General features: G+C 42.0%; 1 protein-coding gene across 1 annotated transcript in view; it reads left to right on the plus strand.

Moving 5' to 3' along the window:
- Window positions 1–26,432, plus strand: part of sh3pxd2aa (SH3 and PX domains 2Aa) — a 316,820-nt gene that overhangs the window by 21,650 nt on the left and 268,738 nt on the right. The window contains exon 2 of the mRNA XM_068322019.1: window positions 17,544–17,624. Within this exon, the coding sequence (XP_068178120.1) occupies window positions 17,544–17,624 (81 nt within the window). The remainder of the gene's footprint in view (window positions 1–17,543; window positions 17,625–26,432) is intronic.

Raw genomic sequence — 26,432 nt, forward strand, 5'->3', positions numbered from 1 at the left:
TTAAATTCAGTGTTGCAGTCGTTTCAGAGACTTGGCTTTGTGAAAGTAAAGATTTGAATTATAGCTTAGAAGATTATGACTTATTTAAGCAAAATAGGAATAACACAATTGGGGGAGGAGTTGTTCTATTTGTGCAAAGGGGTATACAGTGTAAAGTCATGGACACAATGATCTTTTCGGTTGATGACCTAATGGAATGTGTAACAGTTGAAATAAGAGATGAAAAGGTAAAGAAATTTATATTGAGTAGTTGTGTTTATAGGACTCCTGGATCATGCATTGATGAATTCAACAAAAAATCTTAGTTATATTGTAAAATAAAAAACAGAAATCTGCTGGTATTTGGGGGATTTTAATATTGATTTGTTTAAATCTTCTGAACATGTAAAAACAACAAATTTTGTTAATATATTCAGTATGGGGATGTACCCTTTAATATCTAAACCAAGTAGACTAACCAGCAGCAGTGCAACTTTGATAATATCTTTGTTCATCTAACTGACCAAAAATTTAAGAGTGGGTTATTGCTGGCAGATATAAGTGATCATTTGCCAGTTTTTGTCATATTTGAATTCAATTTAAAGATAAAGAAAGAAGTTTAGAATTTACAGAGAATAAGACATTCTAATGCAATGGAAGCTTTTAAAGCAGCACTCAGTGACCATGACTGGAGTGAGGTTTATGTGGAAGACACTAATGACTCATATAACCTATTTCTTGACACATTTATGTCAGTTTATGATTATTATTGTCCAATTAAGAAAATTAAAGTGAAACACAAAAGGCAGAATCCATGGATGACAAGTGGCCTGGAAAAATCATGCAGAAAGAAAAAAAATGCTATATAAAAAATGCATTCATTTTCCAACAGCAGAAAATGAAAGTACAAACAATATAGAAACAAACTGACATAAATTATAAGAGAACAGAGACAGAATTTATTTATTTATTCAGTTTATTTTTCTTCTTTCCAGACATGTTATGACAACACTTTCATCAGTGTTGGAACATCAGCAACAACATCCGAAAAATAAAAAAAAAGGGGTGGCGGGTAGAAGCCATTAGCGTGTAAGGTTCCCGTCCCCTAAATCATCAACAACATCTCTCTCATTGCAACACATTGGGCCTATTTCATGAAGGCAGGGTTAACCTACCCTGAGGTAAACCTGTGGTTCTGGGTTGCTTTACCCTGAACTTGGAAAAACCAGGGATTTCGGTTTCACAAACGCAGTTCAGGGTTAGTTTTTCTAACCCAGAGTAAATTGACCCGCAGTTTAACAGACACCACAACTTGAAAAAAAAGCCATCATCAATGGAGCCCCGATTCATCGATTCACCATGACGACGGACGAGACGCGCACCGCAACGCTTTACGGAAGTCAGAGTACAGATTTTAATTTATGAATAGAAAGACTTTGAGGACATTTTCAGAAGAAACAGAACAGCGTTGCAGCTGCAAAGAAGAGCGACATGTCGTGGGAGTGAATTGCTGCTCATGTCGTTGCGTAAGTTCTAAGTCCGTTGCACTCACGGTACAAATACGGAAGTAAACTGCTTCAAGAATAGTTTATTAATTTATTTTATTTAGGTGTGATCCAGTGGGGGGAGAAGGGCACGTCAGCAGCTCAAAATGAAAATAAAAACATCATTCATTCATTCATTCATTAGGGATCATCCTCATCCTCATTATGTTTGATATTGTACAGTAAATATTAAGTGGACGTTTGACTGTTCGGTTGTTTTATCCCCAACATAACGCTCTTTTCACGCACATAAATGCGCTCTCATCTATATCAGGTTCTGTTAAATAATGAAATACATTAAAATGTTTTATTGTTGTGTAAATAAAACAGTCAATCGCCATATGAACATTACAAAAACAGTTGAGAAGGATATTCACACCATTGCGTACACCGATGTTATCTAAGAACTGAAATCAAGAGCTGACATGTAGCACGTTTGACACAGTAATAGCCAAAACTGCTTTAGTTCATACAACAGTGGCCGTGACATTGTACTGCTTATAACCGCTTTAAGGTATTCCAGGTTTTATTTTCTGTCTGTTTTAGTCACATGATACACACAGGAGTTAATATTGATTTAAAAAAAAGAAATTAACAAGAAATTGAAGAAAACAAAGGTGGGATAATATTTTATGTTACTGATTGTTCTCTTCACATTCTGGTGGAATACAGAGTGACATTTATCCTCTACTGAAGTATTAACAGATTATCATCCCTTTTTAAAGAGAACTGATAAAGAGAACTGTCCGACAGGATATGACAGGACATCTGAACGCGATACCATTTTTTTATATATCTCTGTGAATTAGAAACTCCATCAAGGGGCTCCTCGTCAAATGGACTTGCTATGTTTACCTCTGAAATACGGAGTTATTTATTAAACCTTACTTCAGTCAGACTCTCCATCCGACAGAACCAGGAAATTAAGCCATGCAAGCGGCGGTGAAAGGGGGCGGAGTCAGAGGAAACCCTGGGTTTGTGGAATGAAACCTGCTCCCGACCAGGTTATGTTCAGAGAGTCTGTTACTGCGGTAACAAACCCAGAGGTTCAGTTCACCTCACGTCATGAAACAGGTCAGGGTTACTGCTCTAACCCTGGGTTAACTTACCTCCCTTTGTGAAAATGAAAGTCCTGGTTTTCCCTGATTTCACGGTGACCTCACCCTGGTTGTCCACTAAACCTGCTTTTTGAACAGCCCGACGTCACGAAGCAGGGGTAACGACCCCCCAAGTACAACCTTTGGTTCTGGGTTGCTTTACCCTGAACTTGGAAACCCAGGGTTTTCAGTTTCACAAGCGCTTCTTGGGGTTAGTTTTTGTAACCCAGGGAAAGTTGACCCGCAGTTTAACAGGCGCGACGCCACTTTAAAAAGCCATCATCAATGGAGCCCAGATTTGACGAGTCACCATGACGACGGACGAGACGCGCTCCGCCTGCCTTTCAGCAGGCCTATGGTCATCTCCATCCGGGCTCTCGTCCTGCGGTGAACCCATGTGAAGTTCTATTGGGGACGTGGGTTAGCAAGGGGTCAGCAGCCTCGGTTGGGCATGGGTAACCCCTGTCCCCCAGAAAACAACCATAAGACTCCTGTGATGGAAAGTAGATTCATTAGAGTGGATTAAACGATGGAGACAAGTGCATTATTGTGGTAATCTTTAGTTACTGCATTAGTCTGTTGCTCAGGTGAGACTCATCATACACCTGTTAGTCAGGAACCGATCATGACCACTCCATCTCCACATCAGTATGCTATGCTTGGTCTGGAGGGTTCTGTTGGGTCTCTGTCCGTTAAAGCTCTTTGAAATGTCTGCTGAAGTGATTAGGCGCTATATAAATAAAGGTGGAAAATGTAGTTTGCAGCATCACATATGATCTGGACAGATGTTAGTATATCTATGATGCAGTCTTTAACGTGTATAAACAGTAGTCAATGTACTTGTACCTGCATATATTTGTTGTGAATGGACATCCTCTTCACATCATCACCTTCATTATGTGAGGGAGCCTTGATGGGAATGTGGGTACCATCTATGGCAGCAAATTACATTGGGACATCCGAAAGAAATTAATGTCTGGGATTCCAGCACAATATCATTAAGAGAACATACTTTCAAATTAATCAGATTTCTACATCATTCACCTGCAATCCTGTGGAACTCCTCCTTGATGATCCTGACGTGTTTCTCTCCAGGGAAATAGAAGAACTGGGGTAAAAGTTTAAAGGCGAGGCGCACTGAGCATCTCCCACATTATATAGGAAAATTACCGTTTGCTAATAAATGAAAAACTGAACGGAGCGCTACACGCAGCGCTGCTGCAGATGTGAAGATGGATGTGTGTGTGTGTGTGTGTGTGTGTGTGTGTGTGTGTGGGTGTGTGTGTGTGTGTACCAATCAGTATGATTGGTACCGATCATGAAGAGAACTGTCTGGATATGACGGGACATCTGACCGCGATACAAACATATTTAATTCTCTGTGAATGAATGCGGAAACTCCATCAAGGGGCTCCACGTCAAACGGACATGACATTTTCGCCTCAAAAATACCTCTGATATTCGGAGTTATTTATTAAACTTTACATTGGTCAGACTCTCCGTCCGACAGAACCAGGAAATGAAGCCGCACGAGCGGCGGTGAAAGGGGGCGGAGTCAAAAGAAACCCTGGGTTTGTGGAATAAAACCTGCTCCCGACCAGGTTATGTTCAGAGAGTCTGTTACTGCGGTAACAAACCCAGAGGTTCACTTCACCTCGCTACATGAAACAAGCCAGGGTTACTGCTCTAACTGTGGGTTAAGTTACCCCCCTTTGTGAAACCGAGAACAGTGATTTCAGGGTTAACTTACTCTGGGTTTCCACTGCACCTGCTTTGTGACAGCCCCTCCTCCAGACCAGGCTAGCTTCAGAGTCTGTTACTGTGGTAACAAACCAAGAGGTTTACGTTGTGACACAGGCTAGGTTTACTCCTCTGACTCTGGGTTAAGTTACCTCCCTTTGTGACACCGCAAGCCCTGGTTTTCCCTGATTTCAGGGTTAACTTACCCAGGTTTTCCACTAAACCGGCTTTGTAAAATGGACCCATTGTCAAGGCAACACATATGAAGGTGAATTTATTTCATTCTGTCCACTCACTGACACAACGTTCTTCCTTCATCCTTTCCCCTAAGTCTATATTATGTATTTATTTTTCCAGAATTTTTAGAATTACAACTGTCTGCAACTCCAAAGGTTTAAAACAAATTCTGGTCATAAGGAAGTGATTGACCAACACAACCCTAAACATCCCTTAAAACAAATAACAAATAAAGGTAAAGTAATCAGTAATGCAATTGAAATTGCCAATGAATTTAGTAATTTTTTTGTTAATGTAGACCCAAGTCTAGCAAGGCAAATACCACAATCACAGGTTCTCAAATGAAAATCTTGGCATTGAAAATAATCCAAATTACATGTATCTTTGGCCAGTGTGTGAGAGTGATGTGTTAGAGGTAGTAAGAAAATGTAAGAGCAAGAAATCTAAAGACAGTAATAATATAGATATGCCAATGATTAAAGAGGTAATCCACTCTGTAGTTAGGCCTCTTACCTACATTTGTAACAGTTCTTTTAAAAATAGAATATTCCCTGATAAAATGAAGCTGGCTAAAGTCCTTCCAATCTATAAAGATGGGGACAAACAACAAGTAAACAACTATAGGCGGGTTTCTTTACTAGATCAATTTTCAAAAATATTAGAAAAAAATTTCATCAATCAACTAGACAGTTTTTTGGAAAAATATAACATTTTTGTGACCAGCAGTATGGATTCCACAACAATAGATCAACATCCCTTGCAGTAATGGATTTTATTGAAAATGTATTAAAGAATAAAGATAACAAAGAAAACACAATTGGAATTTTTATTGATTTACGTAAAGCGTTGGATACTATTGACCCTGATTTACTTTTACAGAAATGCGACTGCTATGGCATCAGAGGAGTTTGAGTAAATTGTTGGTTGAATAGTTATTTAAAAAACACACATCAATATGTAGAAATCAATGGAATAACATCACAACTGAAAAAAACAAAAAAAAACAAACACCTGTGGAATACCCCAAAGCTCTGTCTTGGGGCCTAAATTATTCATTTTTTATCTAAATGACATATGCAAAGTTTCTGACATCTTAAAACTGGTAATTTTTGCAGATGATACTAATATGTATTGCTCAGGACCGGACATTTCTCAGTTAATTTCCCAGGTGGAGTCAGAGCTGATAAAATTTAAAAAATGGTTTGATTTAAATAAGTTATCTTTAAATGAGAAAAAGACCAAATTCATGATATTTGCATATAACAAGTCAAGCACAGAGGTCAAATTGAGTTGGAACGAGATTGAAATCAAAAGGGTTTATGAAACAAGGTTTCTGGGAGTGATCGTAGATTATCAGATCTGCTGGAAGCCACATATACAGTATATCAGGAATAAATTATCAAAGACACTAGGTATATTGTATAAAACTAAACACTTATTGAATAAGTGATGTCTACACATATTATACTCCTCACTTTATCTTCCATATCTTTCATACTGCTGTGAAATCTGGGTAAATACATATAAAACATATATAGATCCTCTCATTAAATTGCAAAAAAGGTCAATAAGACTAGTTAATAAAGTAGGGTTTCATGATCACACTAATTAACTTCTCATAAAATAAAATCTGTTGAAATTTGTAGACATTATAAAGTTAAATATGTTAAAAATTATAATTTGTACTGTAAATAAATACATTCCTATAACCATTCAATCTGTACAAGGAGTGAAACTTTGGAATAACTTGGAAGTTGAAATTAAATTTATAAAAATTCAAGGAAAAAATTAAATATGACTTAATTGATAGTTACAAATGTTTGTAAATTTTCTGAGATTAAGTCAATGTTTAGTGGTGGATAATTCAATTAGTGCGAATGTTGTTAAAAACCAAAATAATGTTGATTTTTCTGTTGTGATTAAGTTATGTTAACCAGGGTGGGCTTATATAAAAATTTTGCTTCAGCCCAGTCCTTTTTTGGTTACTATTGATACAATTGAAATTTGTTTTGTTTTTGTTTTTTGAAATATGTTTTGTTTTTGTTTTTAAATATGAAACATGAACAACCAAAATAAACTTCATTCATTCATTCATTCATTCATTCATTCATTCATTCAAGTTCTTTCCTGGAGGCCAAACTTACTCATCACTCATCACAAGACAGTTACTGTTAGTACTGTGACAATTAGAAAACGCCTGTGTGAAGCTAATCCATCAGCAAGAAGCCCCGCAAAGTCCCACTGTTAAAAAAAGACTTGTGCTGAAGAGGATACAATTTGCCAAAGAACACATTGGCTGGCCAAAAGAGAAATGGAGAAACATTTTGAGGACAGATGAGACTAAGATTGTTCTCTTCAGGACTAAGGGCCGCAGACAGTTTGTCACACGACCCCCAAACACTGAATTCAAGCCACAGTACACTCTGAAGACAGTGAAGCATGGTGGCGCAAGCCTCATGACATGGGGATGTTTCTCTTACTATGGTGCCGGGCCTATTTATCGCATACCAGGGATCGTGGATCAGTTTGGATACATCAAAATACTTGAAGAGGTCATGTTGCCTTATGCTAAGGAGGAAATTCCCTTGAAATGGGTGTTTCAACAAGACAACTACCCCAAACACGCCAGTAAGCGAGCAGCTTCTTGTTTCCAGACCAACAAAATTAAAGTCATGGAGTGGCCAGCCCAATTCCCAGACCTTATTCCAATAGAAAACTTGTGGGGTGACCTGTTCACAGATGCCAGAAGTGCAACAGACTCCATGCAAGACAGATGTGAAGCGGTTCTCAGAAACAGTGGCTATACAACTAAATATTAGTTTAGTGATTCATAGGAATGCTAAATCCTGGATATTTTTCAGTTTATATAGTAAATATTTGTGTTTGTAAAGTAAAATGCTGACACTGCTACTTTATTTAACAGCCCAATGTTAGTTTTTCTTCATTTTCTGTAAAGTAATTAAATAATTCTTGCTTTTTTCTTCATTTTTTGATTTAGAATATAATTTGCAGTGTTCCCAATGCATGGAAATAAAAACCATTCTAAGGATGGGCTCAATTTTTTCAACAGATGCTATTATTTTGAACACAACTGTACGTATGATGATGTGTAAGCACTAATTACATTATACATAGCATCCTCAATTCAATTTCCACCATCGTTCAATCTGACTCCTTTCACCTCTAAGACACTATTAACTAACTGTAGTTTTAAAATGATGCCTACTCTACTTCTCTTGTCATGGACACCATAGCAAATTAATTTCAATCCCGCTCCAAAGCTTCTAGACTTATTGCCTTTGACCTTCTCTCCGGCATACAAAGTAAATCTATCTTCATCTTGATCATGATGTCAACCAACTTCCTAGCTTTTCCAGTCATTGTCCCCTCATTCAAAATTGCCTTTTCAGATCTTGGAGGTTTTCTTTCCTCCTTTCTTTTTGTCTGAGAATTCATCGTCAACCTCTCATCCACCTCTTCATCTTCAACCCACAGTAGCTGACTTTCTATCGAGGCCCTGCAGGTTAATGGCGCCTGTGGAGGACGTTGGTAACCCAGGCCACATCTGATCAGGACTTTAGACACTCATATTTATTTGTCAAAATTTGACACCAGATGCCATTCCTGCCACAACCCTCTGCGTTCATCCAGGTTATGGACTGGCCTTCATTTGGCACTGGCTTGTGTCAAGTAGGCCTGCATTTACCATATCTGTATAATCTAAGAGTTTAAAATGTTTAAACTCTTAGAATTAAGAAGAGAACCATAAATTACAGATAATTAGGTAGATTGGCCTGAGAGCTATAAACCGTTTGTGTTATCACTGCCAAAGCTGCAATCTCATGACTTTTTGGACAGCCAGTCAGGTAGGACTGATGCTGCAGCATTTGTCAGTCTGCCAACTACAGAGGGCATTGTTGGCATTTCTATCACTGGAAAACAAAAAGAAACGATTAATTTGTATTTTTCAGTTCCTGGTTGTAGACATAAAGACTCTTTTTCAGATATCATAATGAACCTGGAGTTCAGTTCGAACTTCTCCTTACCGGACTAAACTTTGGTTTTAACTGGGGCAATGAAGTCATTGATTGTCATCTCTTTGCTCCGAGTACTATTTACAAGATTGTCAACAGAGGCTGTGGGCAGTTCTGGTGATTGTGTAAAATCCTGGGTGAACAATGCACAAGTGTCATCATTAATATAGCACATGGTTTCATCTAAGACAAGATTTTCATGGACCGGCCTTCATTTGCTCGATTCATTAATCGTTATTGATGCCAGGACAGCTGTAGTCTAATAATAAATCATCCGCAGTGGTTTTATGTAAAATGCAGACAAATACAATCAACAATGTTTTTTTCATTAATTGATAATCAATATTTCAGTAAACAAAATAATTGTAAGAAATAATTATAATAAAAACTCGATTCAAGTGACTGCACTGATGAGGTTTATTTTGAAATATAGCAACTTACAATGAGTGCATTCAACGTAGGAGAAATATTGATCATTTCCAATGACAGTGTGAACAAGTCAATCATATAATAATAATTACAATAATGAGAATTAGTGGTTGAGGACCGCTGGTCTAGGGGTAATGGGAGACAATGACACCTGAAGTGTGTTCCGGATGTCCGGTCTAGTCTGCAGTTTGGTTTTCTTGAAGGTCACTGCAGAAAATCCTGCTTCACAGAGACATGAGGTTGGAAATGGAAGCAGGGTTTTCTATACTTTTTGGGTGATCTCAGGATAATCTGCCTTGACTTTAATCCAGAACACTGTTGCAATTGTGGGAGCTTGATTTAGGGTTAACGGTTGATGACCTGTCACGCGACTGACACCTCTCAAGTGGGGCAGACGCATGCATTCGTCTGTGCGTCATTTCGCACAGATGTCACTTTTCTAAATGAAACATCTTTAGACTGGTAATCAATAAAAAAAAGAAAGTCAAACTTTTTATGCCGCCCGGTACTTAATGTCCCGCGACCAGGTCCTGGGTCATGACCAGGTGGTTGGGGACTACTGACGTGGATGGATGTAACAGAGACTCGGGTAATTTTTCAAAATAAAATATCTTTCAGGCTCCAAAATAAATAAAACGGAATTAATGTAAAGTATGTTTTCTTTCTGTGCGACTCGGTACCAAATGACCCACGAACCAGTACTGGTCCACGGCCCGGGGGTTTGGGACCACTGTGTTAAATGATGAGAGAGCCCAAACTTACCTGGGTTGTTAATAATTTTTTTCACATTTCTTGAAAATTATCAACATGAATGTTAAAAATCCATCACCAAAACAACACAGTTGGTTGCTTCAAGATCCATGTGGACCACATAGTGTGAACTGGCATTAGGAGGTCACAGTTCACCTCCTGAGCACTGCCAAAGTGCCTTTGAGCAAGCACTCTCCCCTTAAAAGTTACTCATTTAGGCACACCACAAGGGAGCTGCCCACCGCTCTACCTCTCTGCAAGCCTACATGCCCCTTGTGTGTTTATGTTTGTGTGTGTACGTGTGTGTGTGTGTTTTGGGTCTGTACCCAGTATGTACCGTATTGGCCCGAATATGAGACGACCCTGATTATAAGACAACCCCTTCTTTTTCAAGACTCAAGTTTGAAAAAAGACTTTTTGAACACCAAATTAAAATTTTATACAGAAAATAATTAATTACAGTACATCTGAAACAAATAATTATAACAATATATTCGAGAGAAAAAGCATGTTATTTTGCCTCATTGAAATCATGCAAAAACTGTCCTATCTGTACACAGCCATCGGCAAACAACAGTCTGCTCAGCCGGAGGCTGCTTTTATTGTGCAGGTGATTTTAATCATTCAAACTTAATGACAGTTCTCCCTAAATTCCTCCTGAAAGTTTCCTGCAACACAAGAGGAAACAAAATTTTAGACCATGTTTACACCAACATTGCAGGAGCCTACACCGCAACCCCCCTCTCCCACCTGGGACAATCAGACCATCTTTCTTTGTTCCTCATCCCCAAATACTCCGCACTCATCTAACGTGTGAAGCCAACAATGGAAAAACATCAAGGTGTGGCCAGCAGGGACAGACTCTGTACTGCAGGACAAGTTCCAACACAGAGACTGAAGTATGTTTGCTTTTCTGGCTACCTGTGGTTCTCCCACAAATATTGACACTTACACCTCTTCTGTGCTGGACCACATCAACACCACCATCGACAGTGTGACAACATGGAAACAGATCACCACGTACCCTAATCAGAAGCCATGGATGAACAAGGAGGTGCGGCTCCTGCTGAAAGCTTGCGATGCCGCCTTCAAATCTGGAGATGCACAAGCCTACCGCACATCCAGGGCAAACCTGAGGAGGGACATCATCAAGGCCAAGCACTGCAACAAGCTGAAGATGGAGGAACACTTCTCCAACTCAGACCCCAGACGCATGTGGCAAGGCATCCAGGCCATAACTGACTACAAACCCAGCAACTCCACCCCAGCAACCACAGATGTCTCCTTCCTAAATGAGCGGAATCACTTTTACGCTCGTTTTGACAGAGACAACAGGGAGACCCTGACCATGACTACACCCCCTGCAGACAACCAGCCTATCTCTCTCACCTCCACAGACGTACATGCTGCACTGAGCCGTATCAACGTACGGATGTCTGCTGGCCCAGATGGCATCCCAGGGCGTGTGTTCAGAGCATGTGCGGACGAGCTCACAGGGGTTTTAACGGACATTTTCAACCTGTCCCTTGCCCAAGCAGCTGTTTATTTTTCTTCTTTGTGCTACTGCTATTTTTATTTTTCGTCTTCGTGACAGGGGTTCGCTTTGGCCTGGTGACTTAAGTTCAGCATTCGCTTTAAAGATATCTGGCGCCATCTAGTGTTGGGAATGGGTATGTCTAGACCCCAAATGTAAGACGACCCCCACTTTTTCAGTCTTATTTCAATGCAAAAAACACCGTCTTATATTCGGGCCAATACGGTATGTGCATGTGTTGTACTAACTAGAGAGCAGAAACAAATTCCCCTACAGGGGACTAAGAAAATCAATCCATCCATTTTCTTAACCGCTTCATCCACTGTCACAAGTTGCAGAGAGCTGGAGCCTATAACAGCTTGCTGGGGCGTGAGCCGGGGGATGTTCCAGGCACGACGCCAGTGTGCCGCGGAGACACACAGACAAACACGCATGCACACACTCACACCTACGGTCAATTTGGGACTGGCCAGTTACAGTAACCTGAAAGCGCATGTTTTTCGGAGGTGGGAGAAAGCCGGAGAAGCCGGAGATAACCCACGCAGACATGCAGAGAACATGCAATCCCCGCACAGAGTTTAGATATGTTCTGCTGCCTGGAGTGAGGCCCAACATCTTGGAGGAGCTGTGGCGGGGGCACAAAGCTGGGGCCAACCTGAGGGCTAAGAAGAGGTGGTTCCATCCAGCAGTACCACTTATCACTGTGGGGAACGTGAGGTCTCTGGGAAGTAAGATGGACGCCACGCTGATTAAGACCCAGAGTGAATCGTGTGAATGTAGTGTGGTGGTGAGAGACGTACAAATGTACAAATATTTATTTGTTAAATCAAATCGTACGTAGGTTTAGGAGAAGTCCAACAGTATCATTGGTGTAAACAGAACATTTAAAGTTAAGCTGTGTGCGTCGTGGGAGTGATGGATGAAAGACAGTAAACACACATTTACCAAGACTTGGAGGCAGCGCCGAGCGAGTTACGCCACAATTTTGAGTGGATTGTGGATGCTTGGACTAGTGTATGTGCTTCTACGGTAGTCCAATCTTTCACAAAAGCCAGAATCATTACTGGGCAGCCACCCGGAAACGAGACAGACTCAATCATGGAGAACCCCGATCACCCTCCCCACCACACTCTGGACAGACAGCGGAGCTCCTTCTCTAACAGACTGAAGCAGAGTAGTCTTAAAGACAAAGACAAACAAAGAGCTTTATTTGTCATTACACACAGGGATGGTACAATGAAATTGAAAGGCAAGATGGAAAGTCGGTCTAGAGCCGCTGCACCCTGGGTGCGACGCCACTAAGGGCCAACATGACCTAATATTCCTTAGATGCATGTTTTTCCTGATAATGGGGGGAAACCGGAGAACCCGGACAAAACCCATTCAGACACGGACAGAACATGCAAACTCTTCACAGAAAGGCCACGTTGGAAAGGATGGGATTTGAACCCCTGACCTTCTTGCTGTGAGGCAGCAGTGCTAACCACTAGTAGTAGTAAAGCTTCATTATTCCTTTGGTTGTTGTTATTGAGGTAAAGTAGGGGACATAGCCGATCGTCATAAGTTTAAAAAGTTTATTCCTGACAACAAGTCTAATACAGATATCTGGACCCCCTCCAGTTCATTGAATGGCTACAGTAAACGGATCTTGCAACAGCGCAGCTGAGCAGAGCACTATCTCTTTCTGCCCGGTGTTTTTTTTATACAATTCAGATAAGGAAGTTGCATGAGATGATAGGATGTCTTCTGGTCCAATTAGATCATAACGAGCGTTCAGCCAAACCTCCTTCTCTGTGGGCATTGGAATGGTGTTTCCGGTTCCGGTTCATCCTGTGAATAAAGAACTGCGACCGCAGCCTATGTCCTATGTCCACACGTGTGTGTGTGGTTAGCTGATCCGTTGTTCCACGACCAGGATGGAACCCACATTGTTCCTCCTCAATCTGAGGCTCGACAATCGGCTGGACCCTCCTTTCCAGCAATTTGGAGTAAACTTTCCCAGGGAGGCTGAGGAGTGTGATGCCCCTGTACTTGGCACACACCCTCTGGTCCCCCTTTCTAAAAAGAGGAACCACCACCCCAGTCTGCCACTCTTTCGGCACTGTCCCAGACTTCCACGCAATGTTAAAGAGGCGTGTCATCCACGACAGCCCCTCAACACCCAGAGCCTTCAGCGTTTCCGGGCGAATCTCATCAACACCCGGGGCTTTGCCACCGTGAAGTTGTTTAACTACCTCGGTGACTTCGCCCCGAGAGATTGACTCTGATCCTCTGCCTCTGCAACAGAGGACGAGTCAGTTAGGATAGTTGGATTCAGGAGTTCCTCAAAGTGTTCCTTCCACCGACCGACAACCTCCTCAGTCGAAGTCAACAGTGTCCCATCTTTGCTGTATACAGCTTGGATGGTTCCCCGTTTCCCCCTCCTGAGGTGTCGGACAGTCCTCCAGAACAACTTTGGTGCCGTCCGATAGTCCTTCTCCATGGCCTCTCCGAACTCCTCCCACACCCTCTGTTTTGCCTCCATCACAGCTGAGGCTGCAGTCCTTTTGGCCTGTCGGTACCCTGCAACTGCTTCAGGAGTCCCCAATGACAACATGCCCCTGAAGGCCTCCTTCTTCAGTCGGACGGCTTTCCTGACCACCGGGGTCCACCACGGTGTTCGAGGGTTACTGCCCCTTGAGGCACCCAAGACCTTGAGACCACAGCTCTCAGCTGCAGCTTCATTAATGGAAGTTTTGAACATCGACCATTCAGAGTCAATGCCCCCAGTCTCCACAGGGATGCACGAGAAGCTCCTTTGGATGTGTGAATTGAAGGCCTCACGGACAGAGTCCTCCTCCAGACATTTCCAGTTCACCCTCACTACTCGTTTGGGCTTACCAGGTCTATCCAAAGGTTTCCTCCGCCAACGGACCAAACTCACCACCAGGTGGTGATCAGTTGACAGCTCTGCCCCTCTTTTCACCCGAGTGTCCAAAACACACGGTCGAAAGTCAGATGATACGATCACAAGATCAATCATTGACCTCCGACCCAGGGTGCTCTTGTACCAGGTACACTTATGAGCATCCTTGTGTTCGAACATGGTGTTAGTTATGAACAATCCGTGACTAGCACAGAAGTCCAACAACATAACACCGCTTGGGTTCAGATCAGGGAGGCCATTCCTCCCAATCACGCCCCTTCAAGTGTCTCCATCATTGCCGATGTGTGCATTGAAGTCCCCCAGGAGAACAATGGAGTCCCCTGCAGGGATCCCTTCAAGGACCCAATTTAGGGACCCCAAGAAGGCCGAATACTCTGAACTGATATTTGGTGCATATGCACAAATAACAGTCAGAGTTTCCCCCCCCACAGCCTTAAGGCGTAGGGAAGCGACCCTCTCATCCACCGGGGTAAACTCCAATACAGCGGCGCTCAGCCGGGGGCTTGTGAGTATCCCCACACCTGCCCTGCGCCTCACACCTGACGCAACTCCGGAGTAAAACAAGGTCCAACCCCTATCCAGGAGTTTGGATCCAGAACCGAGGCTATGCGTGGAGGTAAGCCCCACCAGATCCAACTGGTAACGCTCCACCTCCAACACAAGCTCCGGCTCCTTCCCCGCCAGTGAGGTGACATTCCACGTCCCCAAAGCCAACTTCTGCTGCCCGGGTCTGGTCCGTTGTGACCCCCTGTCGTCACTGCCACCCATATGGCAGCGCCCCATCGGTCTGCCCTGCAGGTGGTGGGTCCACAGGGGTGGGAAGAATCCACGTTGCCTTTTCGGTCTGAGCCCGGCTGGACCCCGTGGCAGACCCGGCCAATAGGCGCTCGCTGACAGGCCCTCCGTCCAGACGTGGGCCTCGGGCTTCCTCCGGGCAGGGTCACATTTTTCCCTTTTCCGTTTGTCATGGGATCTTCTGAAACCAGTCTTTGTCTGGCCCTTCACCTGAGACCTGTTTGCCTTGGGTGACCCTACCAGGAGTACAAGACTCCCGACAACATAGCTCCCAGGATCCTTAGGGCACACAAACCTCTCCACCACGATGAGGTGATGGTTCCTTGGAGAGGTCTTTCGTAAGTAGAGGTACTATTTTCCTGCTGAGAAATTTTGTAAGTAGAAAATTCCGTAAGTAGAGACATTCGTAAGTAGAGGTATCACTGTATGTTTATATACAGTATATTGTTAATGTTTGGGTGGCTCAGTGATAAGAGTAGGCATCCTATGATCAGAGATCGGCGATTCGATTCCCGCTCCCGCCGAACCATCCTTGGAGTGTGAGCTGACAGTGGGAGGTGTCAGCTCAACTCCCGGTCACCGCTGAGGCACCTTACAAGCTGCTCAATTGGGTGCACTGCAAGGTTGCTGCCCGTTACCCTGCCTCTCCCTATACAGTACACTGTACCACTAATGGCATGCTTACAGGCCCCTAGTGTGTTATGTGTTTGTTTCAGGGGCCTGTACACAATATTTTTTGGTATGCAAAAAGTCTAACACATACTGTATATGTATGTACTGTATATGTACCCCATGTATATGTATCACATGAGTGAGATCATAATTTTGTCCTTGGGGAGTTTATTTTTTTTCCTTCTATACTAGAGTATATTTTCCTAAATATCAACCTTTCCTCTCATATCTAAATTGTCTCTGATGTAAATTCTCCCTCGTAGTCTTTATCCTTCTTCTCATCCTGTTTGCATGTCTTAATGCTGCTGCAACATATGAATTTTGATTGATTAATAATTTGTCTGTCTATCTCATTATCACTAATGTTTTACTTATTTACTTAAAGAACCTGGACCACCCGCAAATAACAAAATTCTGTGATATTGCGACAAACTATTTATTTTATTATTTACGTTAATTTAAACGTTCATGAATCCTCCCATACTGCCAATAAAACCACCTCTAATCTGTATTACCTTTCCCCACATACTTAGAGATTATTTAAAAGTGCTTTGAAGTTTTTGTTTAATACAAGAAAGTGTGCTGCATTCCCTTGCTGTGGTCCTCAATATCTTCGATTAAATATTGATAAAATCACTTCCGCCCCTAAACAGTGTTAATGGGTGTGCCTCTGAGCTCTCTCTAACAACACACCCCTTCCCCTCTTTTTTAAATTCCAGTAACTTTATTACTACATATTTCGCTCTTATTTTTCTCACATTTTTATCTGTTTTTTTATTATATAACTGTTGATTTATATGCGCTAAATGTGGAGCTGCTTTGTCAGTCAGCCGAACATGACACCGTGGCTCCATTGTGTAAACAATACATGGTCTGATCCAACTGAGACCACCGTTAAACATTGCGGAGAATTTGTGGAGTAAAACACAGTGTTTGCAATTGGGATAGAAATCTGTGGAGGAGACAACAGCTGATTACGGATAGGAGGAAATTAAATCTGTGTTTCTCGACAATTGTCACGGACAATGAGACAGTAGGGAGCTAAGCTAACGCAGTCTAATGAAACATGGGATGTTACCAGAGAGGTACGACAAAACGTATTGAATTTGTGAAGTACAGTGCTCCCTCGGTCTTTGCGGTCAATGCGTTCCAGGATCCACGTGCGATTGAGGAATCCGCGATCGAGATTGCAATCTATTTATCTTATTATTTATGGTAATTTAAACGTTTGTGAACCCTCCCCATACTGATATTAAACCATCTTCTTTCTGTATTACCTTTTCCCACACTCTTATCGACTGTTCAAAGCACTTTCGTGTCTCACGTCAGTCCGAGACTGATGGAACGAGCGGACACACATACACACCTGACTGAAACAGAGCTAACTAGTTAGCTAAACTTGCAGTGTGTAGCTCTGATCCAGAACATTTCCTCATACTGCTACCTTAGCCTGAACACAAACTGCACCTCAGTGATGACCAAGCCCTTAACCAGGTGGACAATCAAATATGACTCAGGATAGGTCAATTAATCTGTCAATCATGCCAGGTGTGACATCACACACAGCACTGTTATGAATCCGATTGTTTTGATTCTGTCCAGCCATGAATTCCAAAGCAATACAAATATTCATTGATGGCGGAAGTGTTTGTTTTCCTGATTCTAGGATTCGGGTTAGGAAGGACCACTATATATATATATGTAGAGACCTGAAAAAAATTTGTTTTTCAAAATAGGACACCTTTAAAGGAATTTGAAAGATAAATTGGTGCCCTGAGTTTTAACGTGCCTTTATTCTCTTTGCAGGTGTATCTCATCAACGTCACTTACTCTGACAACACGTCCCACATAATCTACAGAAGATACAGCAAATTCTTTGACCTACAGGTAATCCATATCATAACCAAAACTCTCATAACTTGGAAAATTCCGAATTCGATGTACTGAGATCATGTCAGTTTTCAGATCAGTGGTTATTAAACTAGGGGAATCATGACAAATTTCTTTTCTGTCCCCTTTTTCCTGTGTACGATGGGGAAAATAATGTGTTACATTTCTGTTCTGTATGATTTTTCTGCATAAGATAGGGAAATCATTTATAACATTTCTGTTGTTATCCCTGCCTCTGCATAGATGGGTAAATTAGGTGTTAGATCTGTTGCTTCCCCTTTGTTCGCATTCTATGGGATATTGGACTATCTCTACTTTAAAGGGGTTAATCCTTAGCGCCCATGAGTATTTCCCATGAGTTGCAACTAAGGACAATTTTAAGCTGGTGTCGAAGGCTTACCTAACCTCTCACTGCCACCTCGTTTGAATGTTTACCCTGCCAACTTCAATGAAAATACAGTATAATAGCCATGTCTGTTGTCGGCAGATCTCCTCTGTGATTTGGGTTCTTGGTAACATTCCAGAATAAAATTTATTGACTAAAATAAATTGTAGGGATCTGTTAATTTGGCTAGAGTAACCTATCTGAACCGAAAAACACAATTCAGTAGTTCAAACCCAAAATCACAATGCTGATCAAAATACAAAAGTCATTATCTATGTATTTGCTTTATTTATAATTTCAAAAAAATATTAAGGTGTATTTTCCTTTGGGATAAATTATCTATCTATCTGTGTTTATCTGTCTCTGTCTATCTGTTTGGGCATGAAAATGGCAAAATATAGATTAGAAGAAGAAATATACTTTATTGATCCCCGCAAGGGAAATTACATAGTCACTCAGGTTAGTTGACAGTATACAGGGCCCCCTGAACACAGCACACAAGGGGGCCTGTAAGCATGCAGTTAATACATGCACATCAAACTACACACACATTGGGAGGCAGAGTGACGGTCAGTGGCTTCGGAACACGCCTCAAATTGAACAGCTTGTAGGGGGGACGGCGCCTTGCTCGAGGGCGCCCTGGCAGTGGCTGAGCCACTGCTGCCCCTGTGGCTCAGTTTGGCTTATTCAATCATGATAATTAATTCAAATTATCATATTATGAAAATTACTTTTTTTCAGGTCTGTACACATAGTCCCCCCTAACTCCCATCAACTCCTAGAATCTGGTAAACAAACGCTTCCTGCATCAATAAATATTTGGAGTTTTGAGAATTCACGGCCCGATTGATTGACGATATTAATTGGTTGGCATGCGCAAGGGCATGGCCAACCTTGAGGAGGAGTTCGTTCAGGCTACAGTAGCATTGTGCGGTAATGTCCTAGCTCAGAGCTACACACTGAAAGTTCCTCACAAACTGTTGAAGTCAGCTAGCATTTGGCTAACTAGTTAGCTCTGCTTCAGTCGTGTGTGTGGTTACACTAAAGGCATATCTTCATCGTCATAGCAAACACAGCTGCATATGTTTGCACCGGTCAGAACCAAAGAGCCTCAGCCTTTATTTAAAGTGTAACAGATATTCACTGTCACCAGTCAAGTGTTACGTTCAACTGACATAAAGCCTGCATGTGAAATAATCCAGGCAGAAATCATGAGGTGAAATTATCACTCATTTCCAGCCTTGCGAGACACAAAGGCTGGATATGTTCACACACACACACATACCTTCCCCTGCTCCCTGTGTCGTAAGAAGTCGAAGCCAAACTGGTAATCTGATTGAGATAGAAGTGACTGACTCTGTATCCATTACAGGATGTAATACCCCTGCATTTTCCTCTCTGTAGGTTAATGGATTCAGAATAAGGAAAATAGGGACGGCGCCTATTCAACAGCCAGTTCAATATACAGTACTCAAACGCTTTGGCTTTCCCTTTACCATGTTTCATTTCGACTGCGATAGTTAAGCTTCCTGTGATCTCTCATTGCCCATGACGATTGTCGGCAACTAGTGTAGGTCCCATCTGTAAACATCTGTTGCCGTCGCTACTGATTTTTGTCCCATTTGCAAATAGTGTGTTTTAAATTCTTTATGATGTTTACAGGCGGTCTCAATAGGAACAGCCCAGGTAGTGTTTACATAATGAACAACAGAGTTAGGTTAGGCTCAGTGAGAAAACGGTCAGTGCAGAGAAATCAAGTTATTAACAAGAGAGACAAACATGAGAAAAATAAGAGTGAAATACATAATAATAAAGTTACTGAAAGTTAAAGTTCCAGACGGAACGCTAGTGAGTGCATGTTCAAGTGGCTCATGCAAACAAAATGCATGTGAATGCGAGGGAGGAGGGAAGTGTTGATAGAGGCAGCTCAGAGGGAAGAGGGATGGAGGTGGAGATAGGGAGATAGGGAGCTGAGAGCCACTCCCCATTAACACTGAGCGTTTGGGGGCGGAAGTGATTTTGTCAATAGTCAATCAAAGATTTTGAGGACCACGAATCACTTTGGGGCAAGACATTTCAAATACAGTGTTGTTGACATCTGAATGACAAGCTGAATGACATGAACTGACCTTTAAAATCATTAAAAAATGGCACTGGAACAAAATATTCTTGTTCTACTGTGAGATCTTTCATGGTCTGGTTTGAACTCATTGTTTTAAAGCAATATGGAACCTGTCTCCTCCAAAGAAAAAAATTACAATAAAGGACCTGCTGCTTTAAGTAGCCCTGCTAACCCTAGAGGACAAACATGGATGACCATTGCAAATGATAGAGTCGTTTCTCTTTATGTCTCTATGTCACCTATAAAAGTATAATTTCCGTTTGCAAACATCTCCTTATCCTGGAAGGATCCATTAACACAATGTCATGCAGGGAGGGGTATGAACCCAAATGCAGAGCTTTTGTCCATAGCATTAATCTTCAGAAAAATTCAGGCAGAACAAGACAGGATCAGAACAAAACTAATAGACAATACTCCATGAAAAACTGCAGAACAAACCCTTAGGACGAACCAACAAAGAGCTCTTCTTCTTCTGTTTGGTTTATTGGCAGTTTACCCCTTCGTGTCTGGAGCATTACCGCCACCTACTGAGTCTACGTTGGAACAGGAGATTCTGTCCAATTAACCTTGTTTCCCGCATAAAGTCCATCAATCGCCCCAGTCTTGCCCTATTGTCAACTTTTAGGAGGTTTCCTAAATTAAACGGTTCCTTATCCTTCTCCATCATTGCCTCCAAGGTCTTCCTCTCCTCTTTGTATCTCTCACATTCTATCAACACATGTTGCACTGATTATATTACCCCACACTGTTCACATTTCCCATTTGTGTGTTTACCTATGTTGTACAATGTTTCATTCAGTCATGTATGCCTGATCCTTAACCGCGTTAATGTTCTTTCCTCCTTCCGGTTCTTCCAATCCTTCTTCCCTCTCCCACCTGTCTCTGTATTGAAAATAAATGCCTGCCCGTTTCTGCCAACTCCCAGTATTCTTGCCACTGTTTCTGACTATATTTTTTTATGAGTGCCTTCCCTTCTGCTTTGCTTAAACTGATTTGCAGGTCTATGTCTTGTTGCCTTAATGATTGCTTTGCTAGCATTTCTGCCTCCTCATTTCCCTCTATTCCCACATGGGCAGGAACCCACACAAAACTCACCCCCAGTCCTCTCTCCCAGATTTCATACAGATTACTGTGCGCCTCAAATATTAGATCTTGTCTACATGAATTTGTTGTTTGTATGCTTGAAAGAGCTGCCCAGCTGTTTGACGCTATGATTGACTTTTCCTTCCCATGCTTTTTATCCACTGTAATGCTATTATTATCGCTACTAATTCTACTGCATACACTGATATGTGATCTGAACAGGCTTTATTCTAATTTTTCCTGTACGGATATATACTGCAGCCCCAGTTCGGCCAGTATCTGGGTCTTTTGATCCATCTGTGAATATTATTTGATTATTGCCATATTTCTCTTCCAAGTATTTCATGGCTATGAACCCAGCTGTGCTTTGTCTCTTCGTTTACTTAAGAAGTTTCTTGATTTCAAGATTTACTTCTGGCATCATAAACAACCATGGGGGAATCCTTGATACTGGAACCGTTTTCCCCACATGAATCCGCCTTAACCCTGCCCTTTCTGCAACTCCATTCCCAATTCTACCAAAACTGGCTTTTCTGCTGTTTTCATATTCCCAACACTCCCTCAGGGTACCCTTTGTGGGGTGATCCTCTCCGTGCCCCTTTATATTAACCCAATATGCCAACATGATTTTAATTCTTCTAATTCTCAGTGGCTGTTCTCCTGTTTCAACCTGTATAGGTTTTATATGCTCCACAACATATTCTCAACCTTTGAGCTTGCTGTACCTCTAGTTTCTTCAAGTGAGTATCTGTGGCTGACATACTGTATATGCTATACACCCATAGTCTAATGTGGCTCTCATCACAGCTTGGTATACCCCTAACAGTGATGTTCTTGATGCTCCCCAGTCCCTTCCAGCTACACATTTTAATAAATTATTCACTTTTTTGTAGCCTGTCTATATGCTGTCTCCACGTTAGTTTTTCATCGATCCGCATCTCCAGAAATCTTACTGTTCCAACCTGTTCTATTTTTTGGCCATATAGATATAATTCCACTTCCTTACGTCTTCTTGCAAAGCATATTGTCTGTGTCTTGCTCACTGAGAATTTAAATCCCCAGCACTCTGCCCACCGTTCTACTCTCCCAATAGCACTCTGCAGTTTCTGCTGTAAATATTGTATGTCGCGCCCCCTAACCCACAAGGCCCCATCATCCGCAAATAATGACTTCCCTACGCTTGGTTGTATTTGCTCAAAGATATCATTTATCATAATATTAAACAATGTTAGACTGCACACACTTCCTTGGGGAGTTCCATTCTCTACACTGTACTGTCTGGAGTAATTTGTGCCCACCCGCACCTCAATCTTCCTTTCAAACAGAAAGCTCAAGACCCAGTTGTACATATTTCCTGTGATTCCCATTTTGCTCATTTTTATGAGGAGACCTTCCTTCCACAGCATATCATATGCCTTTTCAATGTCAAAGAAGACTGCTAGAACTATTTCTTTATTAGCTTGAGCCTTCCTAATCTCTGACTCTAACCTTAATACGTTATCCATAGTCCCTCTTCCTTTGCGAAAACCACTTTGGTACTGTGGCATGAGGTTTTTGTTCTCCAAATAATAATTTAGCCGCTCCATAACCATTCGCTCTATTACCTTCCCCAGCTGAGATGTCAGTGCAATGGGTCTATAGTTTGCTGGATCTGACTGGTCTTTCCCTGGTTTTGGTATAGGGACTACAATTGATTCCTTCCACTTGGCTGGTATTTTGCCTGATTCCCATACTTTATCATACAATTTTAGTATGGTAATGAGAGCGCCCTCACTCATCTGTGCCAACATACCATAACAGGTTCCATCCTTCCCTGGCGTCGTCTGCTTTGCTTTAGCTAGTGCTCTCTTTACCTCAAGCATCCCAAATCGCACATTTATTCCCTCCCTAGATATTGTTTTTTTTATTCTTAATACCCTGGTTTTTTCCTACCATCTTATCTCTATTAGTTTTAGCATTCGGAGTTAGGTTTTCAGAGCTATGTACCCTGACAAACGTCTTTGCTAGAACCTCCGCTCTATCTTTCCCGACTATTTGGTTATCGACCCGTAGCCCTGGGATTTCGTAGTTTCTGTTAATTCCGTTCATTTTCCTGATCATTCCCCATATATCTGTTAATTTTGTTTCTCGCCCTATCGTATTACAGTACTGTCTCCATGATGTCCTCTCCGCTTGGTGTATAATTCTGCGCACTACTGCCTGTGCTCTCTTGTATTTAGTCAACGACTCCAGAGTATGATGGTTTTTTTAAGTTCCTAAATGCTCTATTTCTTTCCTTGATTGCTCTGCTACAGTTTTCATTCCACCATGGCAAGTTTTTCCTTGTTCTTTTTCCTTTCATCTGCGGAATTGACTTTTCTGCTGCTAGCCTTATTGCTCCCACCACTTTCTCATTAAACTCCTCATTCATTATTCTTTCCTCTTCTATTTCCCCACATTTACTTTCACTGATTTCTCTGAATCTTTCCCAATTAGCACCTTCTAGCTTCCACTTTGGCGGTCTTTCCTCACTATCCTGTATTGAACTAATTCCGATTTTGCTATTATTGGATAATGATCACTCCCCATTGTTGTGCATTTTAATACTTCCCATGTACTAACTTCCGCCATCCCAGCCGACATTAAAGTGAGATCTATTGCACTTTCCGTATTCTTAGATGTGTTGTATCGAGTGCCTCTGCCGTCATTTACACATACCATCTCGCTATCATCTATGTATTCTTCTATTATTTTCCCATTGAAGTCTGTATTCATACTCCCCCATAAAGTATTGTGAGCATTAAAATCCCCGCACCATACTACACTACCCTCCACCTGTCCGCCTGCTTCATGAAGTACCTCCCTGGACAATCTATTACCTGGATTATAGTAGTTTATTATTGTCACATTATTAGTTTCTGTCCATATTCTTATTACTATTGATTCATGTTCATCACTTGACCTTTACACCCTATAGTTCACTCCTCTTTTAATAAATGTGGCCAATCCTCCCGCACTTCTACCTTCTCTGTCATTTCTTACTGCAGAGTACCCATTTAACGTAAAGCACCACTGTGGCTTTAGCCATGTCTCTTGAATACATATTACTTGGGCCTCTTCACCCCTTTCTTCTATAAATTTCTTAAATTCTTGAGCATTAGCAATAAGACTTCCAGCATTCCACTGTAGGATAGCTAGGACCATAAGGACTGTCCAGTCCATGTCACTGAGTCTACTTCTCCAGCTAATATTTCCTGACCTTTTCACAGCTGAGCCCTCTGATGTCAAGGTACTTTTCTGCAGCCTTGATAATAATCTTAATCTTCTCCGTTTTGCTATTAGTTTGCGCTGAACAGTTTATCACTTCCTACATGAACAGTACAAAGTCGTTCTTACCCACTTTAAGTGTATTTTCCTTTGCTTTAGCCACACTATCTTCGACTCTTGCTGGTGTCTGCCCTTTTTTGCAAGATCTATCTGGCTTGCCCCACTTTCTTCGCTGCTTCGGTATACGATATTCCCATTGATATTTTCACTTTCTGAATCTCTGCCGCCTTCTTGCCTGCCTCACAACCTCGATACGCGGAAGCGTGTTCCCCCAACAGTCACAGCATTTGAGCTTGCCCCTTCTTGACATTTACCGTACTCATGATCACCTGCACATCTCTCACATTTATGTTTCCCCCTGCAAACCGCTGCAACATGTCCATACTTCTGGCACTTAAAGCACCTGAGCGGTGGGGAAATAAATGGTCTAACTTTATAACACATATAACCTAAGTATACATTCTCTGGCAGCTTTGGTTCATTGAACCTGATTTTAACAGAGAGACTGTCCATCTTCTCTCCATTTCTACTCATTTGCACTCTCTGCACTTCCAGCACTCTTGTCCCCTCTAAAAAAAAACAAAAAAAAACAAGGTCTATAATTTTTTTAAATTTTTTTTTAATTTTATATACTGGTTTGATCCCCGAAGGGAAATTAAGACAGCACACTCTAGCTACTGATTACAAACGCATGCATACATGTGAGTACAGGCCCCTGTATCACACACACACACACAAGGGGGCCTGTAGGCATGCAGGGGAGGTAGAGTGGCAGGCAGCTCCTTCTTGGTGCGCCTCAAATGATCAATTTTTTTTTAAAGGGGACGGCACCTTGCTCAAGGGTGCCTCGGCAGTGCTCCGGAGATGAGCTGACACCTCCCACTGTCAGCTCACCTCCGGGTATATTTTGGGGGGGGCGGGAGCGGGAATCGAACCGCCGATCTTGAATCATAGGACGACCTGCTCTACCGCCCCGCTTTACCACTGAGCCACTGCCGCCCCTTAATGTAAGTTAAAAGTTGGAAATCCGAGATGTCATCACAGCAGCACCACCGGCTTCATTCTCCTGTCTGATTCGGTAATGCCTCATCATTGATGACTTGTTGTCACTAAATGCCAGGTCCTGGGAACAAGGCAAACACTTCACCTGCAGATTAACCCATTTAAACCTAAGTTAACAATTTTTAGATTTTCGTAATGATTTTCAGAACATTTGCATAAAATGGGAATAAATACACGTTGGAACTTCCAAAACTCCTTTATATCAAATACAGGCTGTCCTCAAATGAGGACACGAGGTTGAAATGTGTACATTTCGGCCAAATACAGAAAAAAACTATAAACGGTTTCTACTTAATAAAAAATGACAAATGAACAATAACACTTCATTTAACATGTTCAGACACAGCTCTTTCCTTAGAATGATATAGAACAAAACATTCAACACATAAGGTTACATTACAGTCAGTGAGTCATCTTCAGATTACCACCTTCAGTTTACTACGGGGAGCCGGAGCCTATCTCGGCGGCATAGGGCGTGAGGCAGGGGACACTCCGGGCACGGCGCCAGTGCACCGTGGAGCCACACACAAAGACATACAACCATGCACACACACACTCATTCCTACGGGCAATTTGGAACGGCCAATCAACCTGAAGCGCATGCTTTTGGAGGTGGGAGGAAGCCGGAGAACCTGGAGAGAACCCACGCAGACAGGGGGAGAGCATGCGAACTCCACATAGAGCAAGACTCAAACCCGAGTCCGCCGTGTTGTGAGGCGGCAGCGCTAACCACTGCACCACCCTGTCGCCCAGGCTACAGTACATTTTTTACAACATGTTCTTTGGTTGAGGGACATTTCCTTTTGACTTACATTCTCGTCGCCAACACTGTACATTCTTTATTGAT

This window comes from Antennarius striatus, chromosome 8 (assembly GCF_040054535.1).
Source record: "Antennarius striatus isolate MH-2024 chromosome 8, ASM4005453v1, whole genome shotgun sequence".
NCBI lineage: Eukaryota > Metazoa > Chordata > Actinopteri > Lophiiformes > Antennariidae > Antennarius > Antennarius striatus.